Raw genomic sequence first — 17,051 nt, forward strand, 5'->3', positions numbered from 1 at the left:
ACTAGACGCTATAGTCTGAGATGTTTTGGATTCTGAATTTAATAAAAAACACTTGGAACATTCATAGAATGTTGCTTCTGAAGAAATGTTTTTTCATTTTCATGAGCAATTTTATTATATCTAATCACGCGTACACTATAACATTACAGCGCTGGCTGATCATTTGGCAGATAATTTATCACTGGGTACTTGATCAAATACAAATGGGATTGCATTTTTTCTTGACACTTTGTGTGAAACTGATGTGATCGGTGCAGTGATTTCAGTAGTTTTATTCTTTAGTTTCCGGGGTTATTAAAAGAAGCCATTAACAGAAATGGATGCAGAGTTCATTTTCTGTTTTTAGATTAAAAACGAGTGCAGTAAAAAAAAAAAAAAAAAAAACATTCCTTGAAGTTGAATTCCTGCTTATTCCTGCTCTTCAGAGGCCAGTGTAATGAAATACACTAATCTGGTGGTAAATATGAATGGCTATATAGTGTAGCTGACTTGACACACACCAAGGTAATAATTGTTAATGTTTTTCATGTTCTGATATGAAACATTCATCAATAGTACAGAAGTCCTAAAAAGATGCTTGTGTTTTAGTGTATTATTATTTATTTCTTAGCAGACACCCTTATCCAGGGCGACTTACAGTCGTAAACAAAAATACATTTCATGCAAAATAGTTAGAATGGAGTTAAAAAAATAAAATCAATATAACATCCAAAACAGAGCCACAAAAAATGTTTTTCATGCTGCAATTCTGTGCAGAATTATTTAAGCAAAGTTAAATTATGAAAACAAAGGCCAGCTTGGATATTCAGCTAGATATTCATTGTTCTATTCACAGCATTCTAGAGCTTCTTAGGTTAAAATGGCACCCAGTATCTTATATTTTACAAGTATTCTGGTTGGAGAAAATGAAAATATACACTTCTGTAGGTCAGGTTTGATAGCAGGTATCGTACATTGTTTTAACCACTGGCCATAATACAGATCTTTGTCATGTGTCCATACTGTACATAAGCATTCTGTCAGCAGGATAATTTGCTAGAAATTAGTTTCTTCCACCAGAAATTCCATCTGTAGCCTTGTTATGTTTCAATAAATGAACTCTCTTTTTTAATTTAGATTGGGGGATTAGGCAAACTGGGGCAATGTAAAAATGCAACTTTGCAGTTTTTGTGTTATGTAACAGTAAACATTTTGACTTCTATTGACCTGCTTGTCTTTATCTTCTTTGCAGTCCCAAAGTCCAATGCCATTATTCATGGATTTTAATTACAATTTTTTTTACTGTTGCACCAGAAAAACATGTGGCTGTTGACTTCTCCACTGCCTGCTTTTATGTAACTCAGCATTCAATTCCATTCAGCTCAACTGGATATTGGCAAAAGGGATGATGTCATTCAATCTGCTATCCAATTGATTTGGTACCAGGAAATAATTTGCATATGTTCTAGGATGTGTAGCCACATTGGGTACCATATTACAGCAATCCAAATTGGACCCTGGGTGAAGGGGTCTGCAATTATTATTATTATAATTTATTTCTTAGCAATATTATGTGTTTTTTTGGGGGGAGGGGGGATTAGGTGAAGTTCTGTCCAGTTTTTATTTATTTACTTTAATATTATTTTATATCAGTTCAAGTAATTTGTTTGTATGGGGTTTTATTTACTTACAGATGTATATTTACTGTAAGGGACTCCAGTGGGTTCCACAGTAGCACCTCGGTGTAATTCTGAGTTTGAAGTTCAAACAGATTGGTGGAAGGGATCACTTCAAAATGAGAACAGAAACACAACACATACGATGCAGCAATGTAAAATGTGGTTGTCTGATAGCACATGACACTATTTGTTATTTGTTTTTGCCGGAAACCTTCTTACAGAAGCTCTTTCATTGCTGACTCTGGGCATGTGTGTCATCCTCAGGGGCCTCGCTATTCAAAACAAACCTGAACTGCAGAAGGTCATGGAGAGGAGGAAGAGGGATCAGGTTGTGAAAGAGAAGGAGGAGGAGGCGGTGAAGAAGATGAGCGCCCTGGAGATCGAGCTCATGAAGAGGCAACAGAAACTGGAGCAGGTGAGATACCGCCACGGGCATACAACATGACCAAAGCTTGGCCAAGCTTTAATTCTGATGAGCTATCATTTTGGCACAAGTCTCCGCCTATTTGCTTAGTTTTAGTGCCTCATTGGTTGAGCAATGAGAGAAGGCTTCATGCAATATGAAAACAGCGGTAGTAATATTATTTTCTTTAGTGTGGCGAAATTATCTGAATATTCTTACAAACATTGCTGCACATTAATTCGAAGCCAAAAATATACGTCTGTTTTTAAAAAGGGCAAGTGATATGTGGGATTAATATAAACAACAATAAAGTCAGAATCGGGTAATACACATCACGCGAAAATGCTTCACACTTTCCAAACACTGGCCAAACTAGCAAGGTAAATGTTACATATAGTGATCAACGTTTTGTTTTGTTGTGATCCTATTTTCTGTTATGAGGAGAGTAATAAACGAAAACCAAAATGATTATTTTTTTTTCTTTGTACAACGCCCCGTTTTCCACATTTTTTGAAAAGTTTATTAAATGTGATGGTTTTCACTTGCATGCACAGCTCAAAAAAAAAAAAAAAAATTAACCCCAATAATGCTATTACTTTATGAGAATGTGTCACTTGCCACTTTGTTTATTGCGAAGAAACTACAAAGGCAGGGATAAAAAAAGAAATGAAAAAGAAAAAAGCGATGTCTACTTATGTACTGTTTCTGCCTGAAATACACACATGAAAAGTGTATAATTTCAAGTTTGACATCCTCTGCTTTTATAGTTAATTCAGTGGAGCAAAGTAAAGCCTTCACAACCTATTCTGGAATATTACAGTTTTACATATTATTTTAACATAAATAGTATTGGAAATTGCTTTAATTTTGTAAGATTTAGCTGGGAATTGTGCAGCATGTGATTGGAACATGAAAGTGAAAGTAGTTTTGTATGATTGATTACCTGTTACGTTTGACATGTTGTCAGAGCAATAATATATATATTTTTTTAAATCTCCCAAAACGCCAGATGTTTGTCTCCAGTTTATTGTAGAAAGTCTTGGAAGTTGAGAGCGGCTGCTGTATGTTATAGAAATATATGAAAAAACTTAAGTGCATATGTCAATATTTCCTTTATTTTTCAGTATTGTTAGGAAAATTAGCAATGTGGCCACCATTTCTTACTGGCAACAGTAAGAAACGCACCTACGGTACGCCTCTCAAAGATGGCACGGTGGATATGCCTTAAATTTATTTCCCCTCTGTTTACTGTCATGCCATGTATTTAATTTAGAAACTTTTCATTTACATTTAAACCCATTGGAACTAGAACATGCATATTTAAACACTGTGCTACACTTTTAATCAGGTGCTTAGTAAGATGCTCATACAACATAAGTGCTTTCGTTAGTTAACTTGAACGCTTGCTGCGCAGTAATTGTCAGAACATTTTCTAGTTTTAATAGAATTAAAATGAATAACATGCTGTTTTAATAGCATTACAGTGAGATTTGTATAATTATTTGTTTGCAAGATGTCGTTTGAATACTGCACAGGAAATTATATTTGCTTAATATTTTTATTATTAATGGCGATCAAACATTGCATCATATTAACTAGTTATTTCTGAGATGTATTAGTTAATTGGTGCAAGTGCATTGTTGCAACGTTTTGTTACTGTATGTAAAGTGTGATTGGATAGTCAGATTTTCATGACCATTTAAACAACCCCCCACCACTACGCACATCTTGAGCACCCTGTGGCCCCCCAAGGTTTGGACATTTCCTTATCTGGCCCGCCAGAGAATGGAATTGAGTACCACTGATGTAGTGTGTCATATTTAATTTAAAATAGAACCTTATTTATTCTGTTTTTATATTTCAGATTGAACTTGATAAACAAAAAAATGAAGAAGAGCAGGAGAATGCTCCTGAGTTTGTCAAGATGAAAGGTAACCTGAGGAGGACAAAACAAGAAGCTGAGAGACTTGAACACAATAGCTAAATTCAACCGCACAGTCTATGGCACATCTAGAGAACTACATTTCTACAGGTTTTGTATCCCTACAACCAACAAAGAGACGTTATCTTTGTAGAGACCCAAGCACCTTTGCAGTGTTGTGAGGCTTAGCAGTATTTACTTCTTTAATATCATTGGAGACAGGCAGTAACGCAAAGACCAGTATATCAACATGCATACATTTCAGTTGAAACTGAAGTTTGTTCCGTTGTGAAAGAACTTGGAACTTTTAACAGATGCAAAATGAAGCCAGGGAATGCTACTTTTTTCAATTTAAGATTGGAAACTTGGACACTGGATGAACCTTTGGAGCTGCACTAAAGTGTTGAAAAGCCAGGCTCCGTGCAGATATCATAATATTATTTATGTATTTTTGCAATCAGTCATAGGAGTTTAAATATGTGTAGAGTTTTCTTTCCTTTTTTTATGTCATTTTTTGTAAACTAAATTCCAGAAGTTAATTGGAACTGAAGGGGGGAACTGCTTGGCTGTGCAGTAAACTTGTTTTTATTATTATTATTTTTATTTTATTTTTTTAATTTGGTTGTTTTAAGTTATGTGAGAAGTCCAGGTGTGGGTGTCTTTCATTTTTTTTCTTCTAATAGGTCAAAGTTTTACCCATGCCAATATTTCTGTCCACAGATGTTATGGAAATGAAAGATTTGCGCTGATAATTTAATGATATATAGTGACATTTTATGACAATGCAGTTAAAAGGGGACACAGATTTGAGTTTCCCTATTATATCTAGCATTCACTAACTTGCATTTTTTTTCTGATTTTCTGAATGCAACAATGTCTTTAAATAAAGATGACCATAATTTACAGGAATAAAGTATGGAAAAGTTGTTTTTTTTTGTGTGTGTGTGAATGTAACAGAAACCAGTGTTATCGTTCATTATTATTTTTTGGTAGAATGGCCTCCGTTTTTGCCTTCTCCGTCCCTCTGTCTTTAAGCTGACACTACAATACACATACAGTTAATGAGGAATGATACAAATCTGAAAGAAGATGAAGCTAGTGCTGATTTAAGCAAGTTCACAGGACACTCTTCCTGTGTGTTTAACCTTCCAGCTCTTCCTTTTCCAGTGGTAACCTCCACTAAAAATAGCTGAACTTTTAAAGACATTCCCATGACATACTTGCCAATTACTCTGTATAAGATCTGCTCATGGGGGGAATTGTTTAACTCTTAATTAGGCATGTTATCCTTCCTTTTCCATGCCTGTCACATAACCTTGACCTTCCCAACCACTGAATCCAACTCCAACTCCAGGATGAATTGGAGCTTAATCTGCAATGAATGGTGCTCCACATACACCTCTCAATCTTCCAGCACCTTGTAGACACTAAGGGCCACGTTCTCAAAGCTATTTACCCAAATAATCATTGGTGCAATATTTAATGACTTAAGTGTTTTGAATTGTTTGTTTCTGGTTTGGCAACTATATTAAGTGTTATTATCCTTTCTGACCAAAAAACAAGCTAATGACGATTTGGAGTAAAGAGCTTTGATTAGCCATACATGTCCATTATGGGTTTACAATGTCAGTTTGGGAGTCCAAATTTCAGTAATGTTACTAATGGATGATGAAGAATTTTCTGCTAATTTATGATTCTTGTGAAAATATGACTCTCTAGACATTTGAAAGTATTTTCATACAGCACACGTAAATTGTGCCTTAAAGTATCCATTTTGTGGCCAAGTTTAATCTTGGCAAATGTTTTACTACATATTTGTACATTGTATTTTATTATGGAGAGAAAAAGGGAGTATTAAGGAAAATATTTGTTTTGGTTAGAGACAGTGGGTGTCAAGGCAACGGCTTTGATGTTGCCTAACCATATTAATAATTGACTTCCAATAACTGACAAACAAGGGCTTCAGTTCCCAAGTGCAATACAAGCTGTCTGTGTGTTTGTTTTTTGTTTTTGTTTTTCTTCTGAATTACTGTAACAGCATGCCAGTAACTATGGTTACATAAATCACAAACATACAGCTACTTTAATTCATTTATTTATGTTATTCTGCACAAAATACACCCAGTTGCAAAACACATTCTCTCATCAGCTTTCCATAATTAATGGTTATCACAGCAGGATTCTCATACAAGTGCTTCCTGCCTACCAACCTAAAAAAACATACCTCAGTAATCTAGAATAGTGCCACAAACTACAGTATACTAAAGTATACTAATGTATATGAATATAACAGCAAAGTGCAGTTGAATACTAGAGTGTGTGAGAACACAACTAGGAAAAAACAGTTTGCCTTATACTATATGATAACCAATGCCACCCTATCAACAACCACTAGAGGGAGTAGGTATACACTGTGAATAAACCGTAAGGTATATAATATGCATTTAGTAAATATTAAGGCAATATTTAAAGAAAACAACCTCATTCCACAAATAATGTTTGCACAATGTACAAAATGAATATTCGGTATAAATTATAAAACAGCTTTAACTCATTAATTCAGTCTTCTAATCTTGTCCATTCCATCACTACTTTCTACAGTTGTTTCACATTTGCTGTCATTTGAGTTTTACAATATCAAGCTTGATAGAACAGTATAGTAGAAATTACCTGTATTAGTACAATTTTGATGCTGGTTTATTACAATAAAATGTGGCCTGAAGACAATTTAGCCAGAGGTTGTCCTGAATGTTGCTTTAAACTAGACAGATCCCATCTGGCAATACCTTCACCAGATGCTGAAATCCAAAAAGCAGAAACCTGCTAGAGCAGAACATCTGTGTAATGTATTAGTAGAGAAATGTGCAACATGGACGGGGGTGTTTTCATATTTCACTGAACCGATGACAAGTAGTGTTGAATCTGTTTGAAAAGGGAAGCACTGTACATACTGTAGGGTACAATGTGGCACAGACTACGTTAATGCCATTAGAAATGCTTTGGCTTTTGTACACGGAAACACAGCTGTCTACAAAAGGCTCCTGGGGACTGTAACAAGAGATATGGTCACAAAAAAACAAAACAGCTGTGGTAGAGCAGCAGTGCACAACTCCTATCTATCAACCAGGCCCTTAATGTTCCTCCAGCACACCCAATAATCCACTAGGTGGTGCTGTGGGTCAGAGAATACATGAAGTGAGATGACATCATTATTGTATTTCATCAGCAATTGAGAGATGCGGTGTGGCCTTTTTTTTTTACAAAATGACAACTTCTCCAGCTGGGAACTTGGACACACAAAGGATCAAGATGGTGTGATGTTCTTCAGTTGTTTAAACTTCATTTTAAATGGAGCAAATTATTATCAACACATATTCAAAACATACATTGTGGGATTGCTGGCATTTTGTTGGTTTAGTGTGTTTTTTTCCGATATGAAAGGAGGTGGAGGGGGTTTAAGGCTCAATTCCAGTATAACGTGTGCTCACTCGAATCCTTTGTGATTGCAGCCAGCAAAATACTTCCATAAGTCATAAAACATTTGGAGTCTTATTGACTATTAGAATATGTAAAGGCGCAGTTGAATATTCTTTTGATATTAACTGCATCAGCACACAAAGTCCAAGTAAATATCTAAAAAAGCAATCACAGTTGTGTGATTTAAACTCTTATTGTTACACACTTGGCTTTTGGATTTGTCTTATTAAATAGTTAGTATAAATATATTTTAAAAATGACTAAAATCAGGAGTGAATCTCAGAATTCCCATCAGTACTAAAATTGTCTTTCTACATAACTTAAAAATATAGGGTAAATGTGGTCTGGATATCATACCACAAACCTATGATAGCTACTGTTATATTCTCCAGCACAACTTTGTATTACAATAATTTCATTTCATGTAATAGCTGCTGGAAATGTTTGGTTAGTTAGTGTGGGCTTAGTTGTGTGCAGATGTTTAATAAAAACTAGGTCTTAGCATAATAAACCTACAAGATTATCTTTGCTCAAAAATCATCACTGGGTATAAATATCTTACAATTCCTTTTAGCAAATGCTGTTAATTTTTAAAAAATATTCTTTAACAGTAATATGCCCCAAACGTTGGTTTCTGACTCACTGGCAGTTACTCCTCCTTACCAAAGTAGTCAGAAACCAACCTATGGGAGCTGTTACAGCAAAATAAAAACAACAAAATAGAATCTAACCTAAAAGCAGAATTTGTCAAAAAAAAAAAAGGTTGCGTTACAAAGAACTGAGTGATTCAGTGATTCGTCACCTAATTTTCTATTTTTCAAATGACCATATTATTGGAAGCAGTTGTGTTACGGTGTATTTTAGTTTTCTTCTTTTTGTATTATTCCTTGATCCCCTTTTCTCAAACATGTAAGGTTGTCATGTAAAAGTTAATTGAGTCCTGCTTTGAAAGATAAATAGGCCAGCAACAGCTGTAAATTATTTAGATGCACATTAACTGAATCCTTCTCTGAGCCAGGTGTGCTAGCTTATATTAGTCTGCTTGCAATTGAGTTGGTAAATAGCATTTGAAGCTGGTTATATTACATTATAACTGTGTAACAGGATTAGAAATATGACAGCATGATATATTGCAAAAGCAAACAAAGGATTGGTAGTCATAAATATGGAGCATTTTTAAAGGGGACTCCATCAGTTCAGGAACAGTACTCAGATGGCTTACAAGACTCGTCTTTGGGTGCTCAACAAGGTACTGTAACTTTCTATCAAAACTGGAAAATAAGCAAAAAAAACAAACAGACCTTTAAATAACAGAAATAAATGAACTTTAGGAGCTTGCACTCCTACTTACAAAGGCTAGTCAGTGAATGTTTGACATTTTATTGCAAGTCATTTTTAAAGTATCTGTTTAGAAAAGGACATACAGTAAGACTGGCCCTAGAAACCACAGGCTTAGGAGCTGAATGTATCTAATAATGGAATCAAATGTGCGGGATAGAAGAGAACCTTGCATCATATGTAGTTTCCTGGCACTTCCCAAGTAGTCTTCATTCAGATGTGCTCTAGAAATGCTGAAGCTGGGCCCTGCTCCAAAGCCACAAGAGTTATTCAAAGAATGTTCTTCATGAATAAAATAAAGTTTTATATTCATTTTTGTTTCTAAGACTGTGAAAGTGTATTGGATGGAAGGATGGAAACAAGGGTATTAAATGGCGTTCAACCAACCCAGCTCATGGGACATGGATATAAGCAGTTATAATGATGGTACTGTAAGTGTTCAGATGGAACAGAATCATTAGTTGTGTGTGCAGATCTTTATAAATGATAAAGGACTGGTGTGGACCAAATGTGCTATTTTTCAACCAGTAGTAGTACAACAGGCAACAGATTTCTAAAGGGAGTTTTGGGATGGGAAACATTTTATTAAAATATTTTAAAACACAACAAAGATATTAAAAGCAACATGTACTCTTATACGTTATTTATTAGTTGTAATATATAGTGTAAGCTATGTTAAATGTACTGCATCTTGCTACAGTACATCAAAAAGACTTATTTAAGCAGTTTACATCTAAAAGTAACACAACAAAGAAACACAGTAATAACAAAAAGATAAGCCCCAATGGTCCAAAAAATGTTTTTGGTTTTAAAATGTATTATCTTGAGCCCAAGCTACCCTCCATGGGTTGGTAGTAATGAAAACATCAATGAACAGAGATAACAAATCAAGTCTTGAGAAACAATAAGAACTGAAGGATATTTGAAGCAAAGCCAGGTAAGAGGATTGGATCTGTGATGTGATGCTTAAACTAATACAAAAATAATATTAACACGAGTACAGGATAAAAATAATCTGTAATTTGTAAGCAAGAAGTCAGGACAGAGAGTAGAATGTTATAGATTAATTTAAACTGTCACAAGAATATACATAATATAAAAATAATATATCCTGTATACAATCATTTTTGTCAATTCAGGCTATGTAATGTTAGAAGTGTACCTCAAGCAGTAATGGGTTAACCTGATTGTGTCTTATAGATGTTATTAGTATTCTTCTTTGACCTGGAAAACATGCAGACTGCTTATGCTGGCACTTTTCCACAAGGTAACACTCATTACCCACTGGTTACAGTACAAGAGACGGTGTTATGCAGAGTATGTCTTTAGGCACAGTGGCATTCCCCTGTGCAATACATTTAACCTTTTAAGCTTTTCGCAAAACCTAAGTCTACAGCTAGATCTTGACACAGAAACACACAGATCACTCAGTCCTGCTCTCTGCTCTGTTGTTTATTTAATAATCTCTTACCATTTCTATCAGATTTTTAGACTGTTTGAAAAAAAAAATGTGAGAAATTTCCTATGTGGTGCACAGCATTCAGAGAGTAATGCTGTAAATCACCTGGTACAAAAGAGGATGTGGAGAGGGTGGCACAAAGTTCTGTAGAATACATCACACACAAACACTATCTAAATTGATAACATATGCGGAACGCTCCTCAATAAATATGGAACATGGTAACAGGTTACATGGCATGTATTACATAGTAATTATAACTTTTGGTAACTACATTGTAATTAATGTAACTACAGTGTTACATTTATTAATACAGCAAAATATTTTACCAGTTTAATATTGCATGTAGAAGTAGGAGGCCATATATGACAGGATACTTGTTTGATTCATTATTACATTAAACAGAAGTTAACTATGATGGGTTACTATTTTAAAGTGTAACTGTATCGTCTATGCTAACAAATATGTTCTTCAGTACTGAATTAATTTACTGCATTTGAATCTCCAAGACACTGTATTCATATTAAACCCTGTCTGAAGAAAAAAAAAACACTACACAAGAATGATACACACAAATTCCACATACTGTACATCAGCAAGTTCCCTAAAAGGACATCAGCCTGCCAAAAAGAATTGAACTTCACAAGGGGTCAAATAAATGCTTTGCATTTTGTTGAATCTCATTTTGCTGTTGTACAATGAAGGACCCTTTACTGGACAGTAATTCATATGTAACAATGCTCCAAAACCTCCTTCACATGAAGTGTCACAACGGGTCTCTTACTCGACCCAATCATTTATTAATGTTAGTATTATATAATACTGCCAAATATTGCTTTTTTTCTTTTCTTTTCAGATATAAGTCACACTTGAGGTATGTTGTGTTGCTTCTTCTAGGCAGAGTTTCCATTTTGAGGTACTTTTCAGTTACTCTACATGAGAATCAATCAGATGAGCGATTTAATATCCCTTTGTCCAAGTTTGAGTCACACAACCTGGCCCCCACAGCCTTGTGTGCTCGACAGACTTGCCTATATACCCATACATTAGGCAGGTCAGTGATCTTATGCACATTTAGAGAATGTAACACACACCCTTTGCAGCCTTTCTTGATATATTTATTTGTATTAGTTGATATCTATTTATCTTGTCTTTCCCAAGTTCTAAACTTTTTTTCCTATCTTGTTTATTTTTTTCTCCTCAATTCACTTTTGTTTTCTGTATTTGTATTAGTGTATTACTGTTTGAATTTAAATGTATTGTTATTGTTATTTTTATTTTTAACTCTTACATATTGTATTTGTTAACTCAAGCGCCTCTGCCAGGTGTTCCGCATGCTGGCCAAGCACAACCTCACGCTCAATGAGGAGAAGTGCGTCTTTGCCATGCCGGAAATTGAGTTGGTGGGGTTCCGGCTGTCAGCATACAGCATCTCCCCATTGCAGTCTAACATGGATGCGATCCACCGCATTCCGGAGCCCACGTCGGCTGCACAGCTCACCTCCTTCCTGGGAATTACTGCGTACTACTTCCACTTCCTGCAGCAGTACTCAGCCACAACATTGCCCCTGCGTCAGCTGCTTAAGAAGGAGGCTCCCTGGCCTGGACTGCGGACTGCCAGGAGGCCGTGCGCCTGCTAAAGCGCCAGCTCACCACTGCACCCATCCTGGCACACTTCGACCTTGCAAGCCTCATCATGGTCACCTGTGACGCCTCTGCCACGGCGCTGGGTGCTGTCCTCTCCCAACTCCAGGACGGGACGGAGAAGCCTATTGCTCTTGCCTCTCGAGCATTAAGCCCTACAGAACAGAAGTACTCGGTGGGGGAGCATGAGGTGCTGGCGTGCGTCTGGGCATGCGAACGCTGGCACATGTACCTTTATGGCCGGACGTTCATGCTCCGCATGGACCACCGGGCTCTCACAGCCTTGATGTCCACCTCAGGTGCTCCTACATCACAGGTGGCTAGCCTGCCCGGGTGCCTGATGAGCTAGCACTGTTCGCCCGTATCAAGGAGGAGCTGTCGTGCTGGAACGGCACTTGTGTTGCCCGGGGTCAATGCACAGTCATGCCGAGCACTCTGCAGGCACGAGTGCTGGCTATGGCACACGAGGGACACCTGGGCATCGTCAGATTGAAGCAGCGATGTCGGGACCTCATGTGGTGGCCTGGTATCGACCACAATGTTGAGGTGATGGTCAGGGACTGCCTGCTCAGCGGGAAAACTGGCCTGCCGGCTCCGCCTCCCCTGCAACCACTGACCTGGCCATCCAAACCATGGATGGACATCTGTGGGGAAATCCATGACGTACCCCACCACCAGCACTTCCTCGTGGTCATCTATGATGTCCATTCCAAATGGATGCATCTGTTGCACTGGCAGCATGGCCCGGCCGGGTTCATCAACCTGCAGGACTTTGTGACCTCCTTCCACACCTGAACTCTGTGCGGGGGAAGGGGGTGGGGGGAATGTTGTGTTTGGTTGTTCTGTGTTTGTTACTGATCATGAAGTGTGTGTGTGGGTGTCGTGCTGTGTGGATTGTTTGTGTTGCCGTAGGTGAGCGTGTGTGGTTGCTGTACGGCAGTGAGATGCCATGCTTGAAATGTATAACACACACAATAAAGCGTCCTGCTAGTTTACCATAACAAGTTGTTGGAGTTGTTTTTTACACCATAACATTACCACCGATTATAATGCTGATATGGTGCTACACCTGCAGAAACCATTGCTCTCGGGAAATGCCAAGTGAGACTTGAATGCCAAGGTTACATGCATTTAAAGACTCCTTATATCAGGGGTTTCAACCTTTTTTTGAAACTGTACCCCTTCTGTCAGAAGGTTTCAGCTAAAGTACCCTTTACAATTTCCGCTCACTGAATGGTACCACAGTTGTAATAAAAGGCAGAATAATCTGGTTAACACATTAATTTTTTCCTCCATTTATTTAATATATAATTTTTCACAACAGTCTGGGACTGACAAATTGCTGAGACAGAAAACCAAACATTAGGCTTCATTCTTAAAACTTAATTACATGTCTTTGGATGCAAATAATTAAAAGGCAGTATTTAGGAATCTTTGGAAACACTTGTATTCACTTTCTATTGGGCAAAGTCATTAGAAATAATACAAAATAGTCTGCACTGTAGATGTTTATCACGTTACTATTTACTTCCCACCTCAGCATAATTATGTGTGTCGTTTAAAGTGTTTACAGTAGCAAAAAAATTAACCTCAAGATAAAACTATAATTACCAACAATAATATGCTTTTTTTATTTTTATTTTTGATTTATATATTAAAGCCAGCATAAAATAATCCAAAGGGACTCTGTATCACTTTCTGTCACTTTGCACTTTCTGACTCTTTTCCTTCATTTTTCTTTTGCAAGTAAGAAATGTATCAAACACCGAAAACACATTCAACCAGCCACTATTGCTGTTAATATAATGCAGCTGCGGTAATAAACAAAACCCGTCAAATATGAGTATTGTGATGACTATTTATATTTACCGGAACATTTATACTTCTATAAAACGCAGAAACACCGTGCTTCACTGATACGAGCAGCACAGAGCGCTCTCCATACACAATCACCAGACACCTGCTTCCCCTATATTTGTGAGTGGAAATCCACACAATCGAAACCGCGCAAGCGGTACAGGTGGAAAATGTGGACGTGCCAGATTCTTTTTTTTTTCCATTAGCGTTTCACTTTGAGCTGCTAAACAAAGAATACATAAGCATACACCGTGGTTTAGAGAATGTATAATACGGCTAAAAAATTCAAGGTCATTATTTTCTCTTACTTTCATTGTATTTGTGCATTTCTGAGTCGACCTGCTACCCCCTATGACCCTTAGAAGTACCCACTGGAGTACGCGTACCCCCGGTTGAAAGCCCCTACCTTATATCAAAGCAGTGATAATCTACACGAGTCTTCGTGTAGATTATCAAAGAGAAAGAAATGTCAATCAGACATGCATGCAGAAAGGGGTTTACTGGGGTTGGGTAATATGGTATGGGAAATGGGTTGCATGACACATCTTTTAGTTACACCACAAATGTGGTGGAATTCTGGTTGTCTCGAAATGACTGTCCCATATTGTTCCCACGGTTAAAGAATTTAGGTGTGTGAAATGAAGTTATAATAAACATTGCTTGTAATAGTAAAAGTCCCACTGAAACCAAGAAAATACGTCTGAGACGCTTGGTTTGGTTTGATGTTCACTGTCTAGCTCTAGCATGATACAATGTACTGCAGCAAAATAATGTGAGTATAATTTATTTTCTTAAAAACTGATTTGTTTGTAGCATTGTAATCCATGTTTATTTTCTTGATTTTATGCATCTCATACAGTGCAAAACACCACACAATGTTTTATTATTATTATTATTATTATTATTATTATTATTATTATTATATATATATATATATTTTTTTCCTTTCTGAGAAAGATAACACAAATTCTGCTCCCCATGGCGACAACATAGTAAAAGTGTTGAATCGAGATTAGAAGCAACTTTTAATTGCATTGTATTTATTGAAAATGAAATAAAAGCATATTGTTCAATTTTTCTAAAAAGACAGTGTATTTGTATTTACAGACTGTATAGTAGTACTATTGCAAATATACAAAGAGCAACAAAATGATCAACTATTTACTATGCAGCAGTTAAATGGAAAGCCAGTCGTCTTATGTCATAATATTTTATATTTTTGTTTGTCAAAAATATATTCTACAGAGTATATTTTTATTATTTTTATTATTACTTTAATTGATATAATTAGGATCACAAAATATAAACAAATAAACATAATTAGTGCCACACAAATAATCCGATTTTCACATGTTGGCTTTATAAAGCACACATTTAGTTATGTATTCAATAAGTTTAGTAAAACATAGTAATAGCAACCTATTAATTAATTAATTTTAAAAACAGGCATAACAATAGTTATATACATTCTATAATGCAAACTTTAATGGATGTTACGGATCAAATTACACAATTGTAAGGACACATAATTTATATATCTGCATTTGTATAAAACCTTACATTCACCTCATATTATGAAATCAAGTGTTAAACCATCAATGTGTCAATCAAATAATAAACTGTTTCTCCCATTCATTTCTGAAAGCCTCTACTGAAAACTATTTTGATTAAAAAAAATGAATGAGGTGAGACCAGGTGAGACTATGCCTATTTCATTTCTGTGGAAGAATGATGCCTCCCAGCATGGGAAATGTCTTTGTTGGAAGCCGAATCTCTTTCAACATGTGAAACCGAAATGCTCAAGCTGGATCTTCTTGTTGCCAGTATCTGGGCAATAGCACAAGGTAATACCTTTAAAAAACATCTCTGGAAATAACCATCAAATACCACATAGATGATAGGATTGACACAACTGTTACTGAAAGCCAAGCAAGTTGTAAAACTCAGGCTTCTGTCAACCCTGTCTGCATTTCCAGAAGACAGTTCAATGTATTTTGACTCATTTAATGTCCGTATTGTGGTTAATATGTTGAAAGGGAGCCACGAAATGACAAACATGGCTATAATCCAAAGCCCAGTCTTGATGGATCTTCGTTGCTTTTTCCCCTCATTATTCAATCGGGTAAAGTGGCGGTTGAGTTTGATGGCAATGAAAGAGTAGCAGACTGTTACGGTCAAGAGGGGAAGCAAAAAAGCTACGACCCTTGTAAACAGACTAAATACAGTCTTAGCCACGGAACTGACTTCACTGCAGTATTTCAGATCGTGTTCCTCATTAACACTCCTGAAAAAAAAGGCTTGGATGCCCAAACCGACTGCCAATACCCACACAATCATAATCATTATCTGAGTATATTGTTTGTCTCTCATTGCCCTGGTGTTCATCAATAAAACAATGGTCATGTACCTGTCGATACTCATGCAGGTCATGAAAAAGATGCTGGAAAACATGTTGACAGAAATGACGTAGGAGGCAAACTTGCAAAGAAAATCTCCAAATGGCCATCGGTTGTTCAAAGCCAATGAAACTACCCACAGTGGTAGGGTGATGAGGAAAACAAGGTCTGCAAAAGCCAGATGAGTAATAAAAATATCTGCAAGTCTCCTCTTCTTTTTCTTCCTTAACATTATGTAGATAACAAAAATATTCCCCCCCGTTCCAAAGAGGAAAACGAAACAGTACATTACCATGATAAAGGTAACAGTGTTGAAATGTGTGATGATTGGATCTTCAGGTAAAAGAATGTCCCCATAAGTATAATTCAAATAATCATAATACAGACCAGTTTGGTTTTCTGTAAAATCGGTTGCCTCTTCATTATTAGCCATTTCTTTGTTCAGCACTTTGTAGCCCTATTTGTTGCATAAAATTGAATTTACTATCACAATGTGTCTTATAAATTCGCAAAATTCAGCGCGAATGAGGAAGTGTCAGCCTTCAACTGTTAAGGATCTGTCAAGAGATAAAATATGCTGTGGTTTAGCTGTAACACATGGTGTTCTGTGACTGCTGAGAACTTCCCTTTATACAAGAAGTTAGAAGATTTGTTTTAGTAATTCTATTACTTTATTAGAATACAAACAATTACAAAAATATATACAATACAGGTATATACAAATGCACAATTCCAAGAAAATTAAGGTTACAGTAATTTGTACTTTTCTGATTGTTAGCATATAGAACAGCAGTGCATTCTGTCCTCATAACAGTTCTAAAATGTTAAAAGCACCTTACAAAATGTCATTTTTGCGATGCGTTTGTAAAAATTGACGTTTGCGGCTAGACATGCCATG

General features: G+C 36.4%; 2 protein-coding genes across 4 annotated transcripts in view; one reads left to right on the plus strand and one right to left on the minus strand.

Moving 5' to 3' along the window:
- The window catches only part of LOC117419665 (protein FAM107B-like), a 44,082-nt gene extending 39,187 nt beyond the window's left edge, over nt 1-4,895 (plus strand). For all 3 annotated transcript variants that reach the window (XM_034032651.3, XM_034032653.3, XM_034032652.3), the window contains 2 exons: nt 1,923-2,073; nt 3,926-4,895. In XM_034032651.3, the coding sequence (XP_033888542.3) occupies nt 1,923-2,073; nt 3,926-4,045 (271 nt within the window). In that variant the 3' untranslated portion in view covers nt 4,046-4,895. The remainder of the gene's footprint in view (nt 1-1,922; nt 2,074-3,925) is intronic.
- Nucleotides 4,896-14,822: 9,927 nt separating this feature from the next.
- LOC117419363 (apelin receptor-like) lies at nt 14,823-16,803 on the minus strand. The gene has a single exon (XM_034032055.3). It carries the CDS (start codon nt 16,584-16,586, stop codon nt 15,465-15,467), a length of 1,122 nt encoding a protein of 373 aa, XP_033887946.3. The 5' UTR covers nt 16,587-16,803; the 3' UTR covers nt 14,823-15,464.
- Between the last annotated feature and the right edge of the window lie 248 nt (nt 16,804-17,051).

This window comes from Acipenser ruthenus, chromosome 14 (assembly GCF_902713425.1).
Source record: "Acipenser ruthenus chromosome 14, fAciRut3.2 maternal haplotype, whole genome shotgun sequence".
Lineage (NCBI taxonomy): Eukaryota > Metazoa > Chordata > Actinopteri > Acipenseriformes > Acipenseridae > Acipenser > Acipenser ruthenus.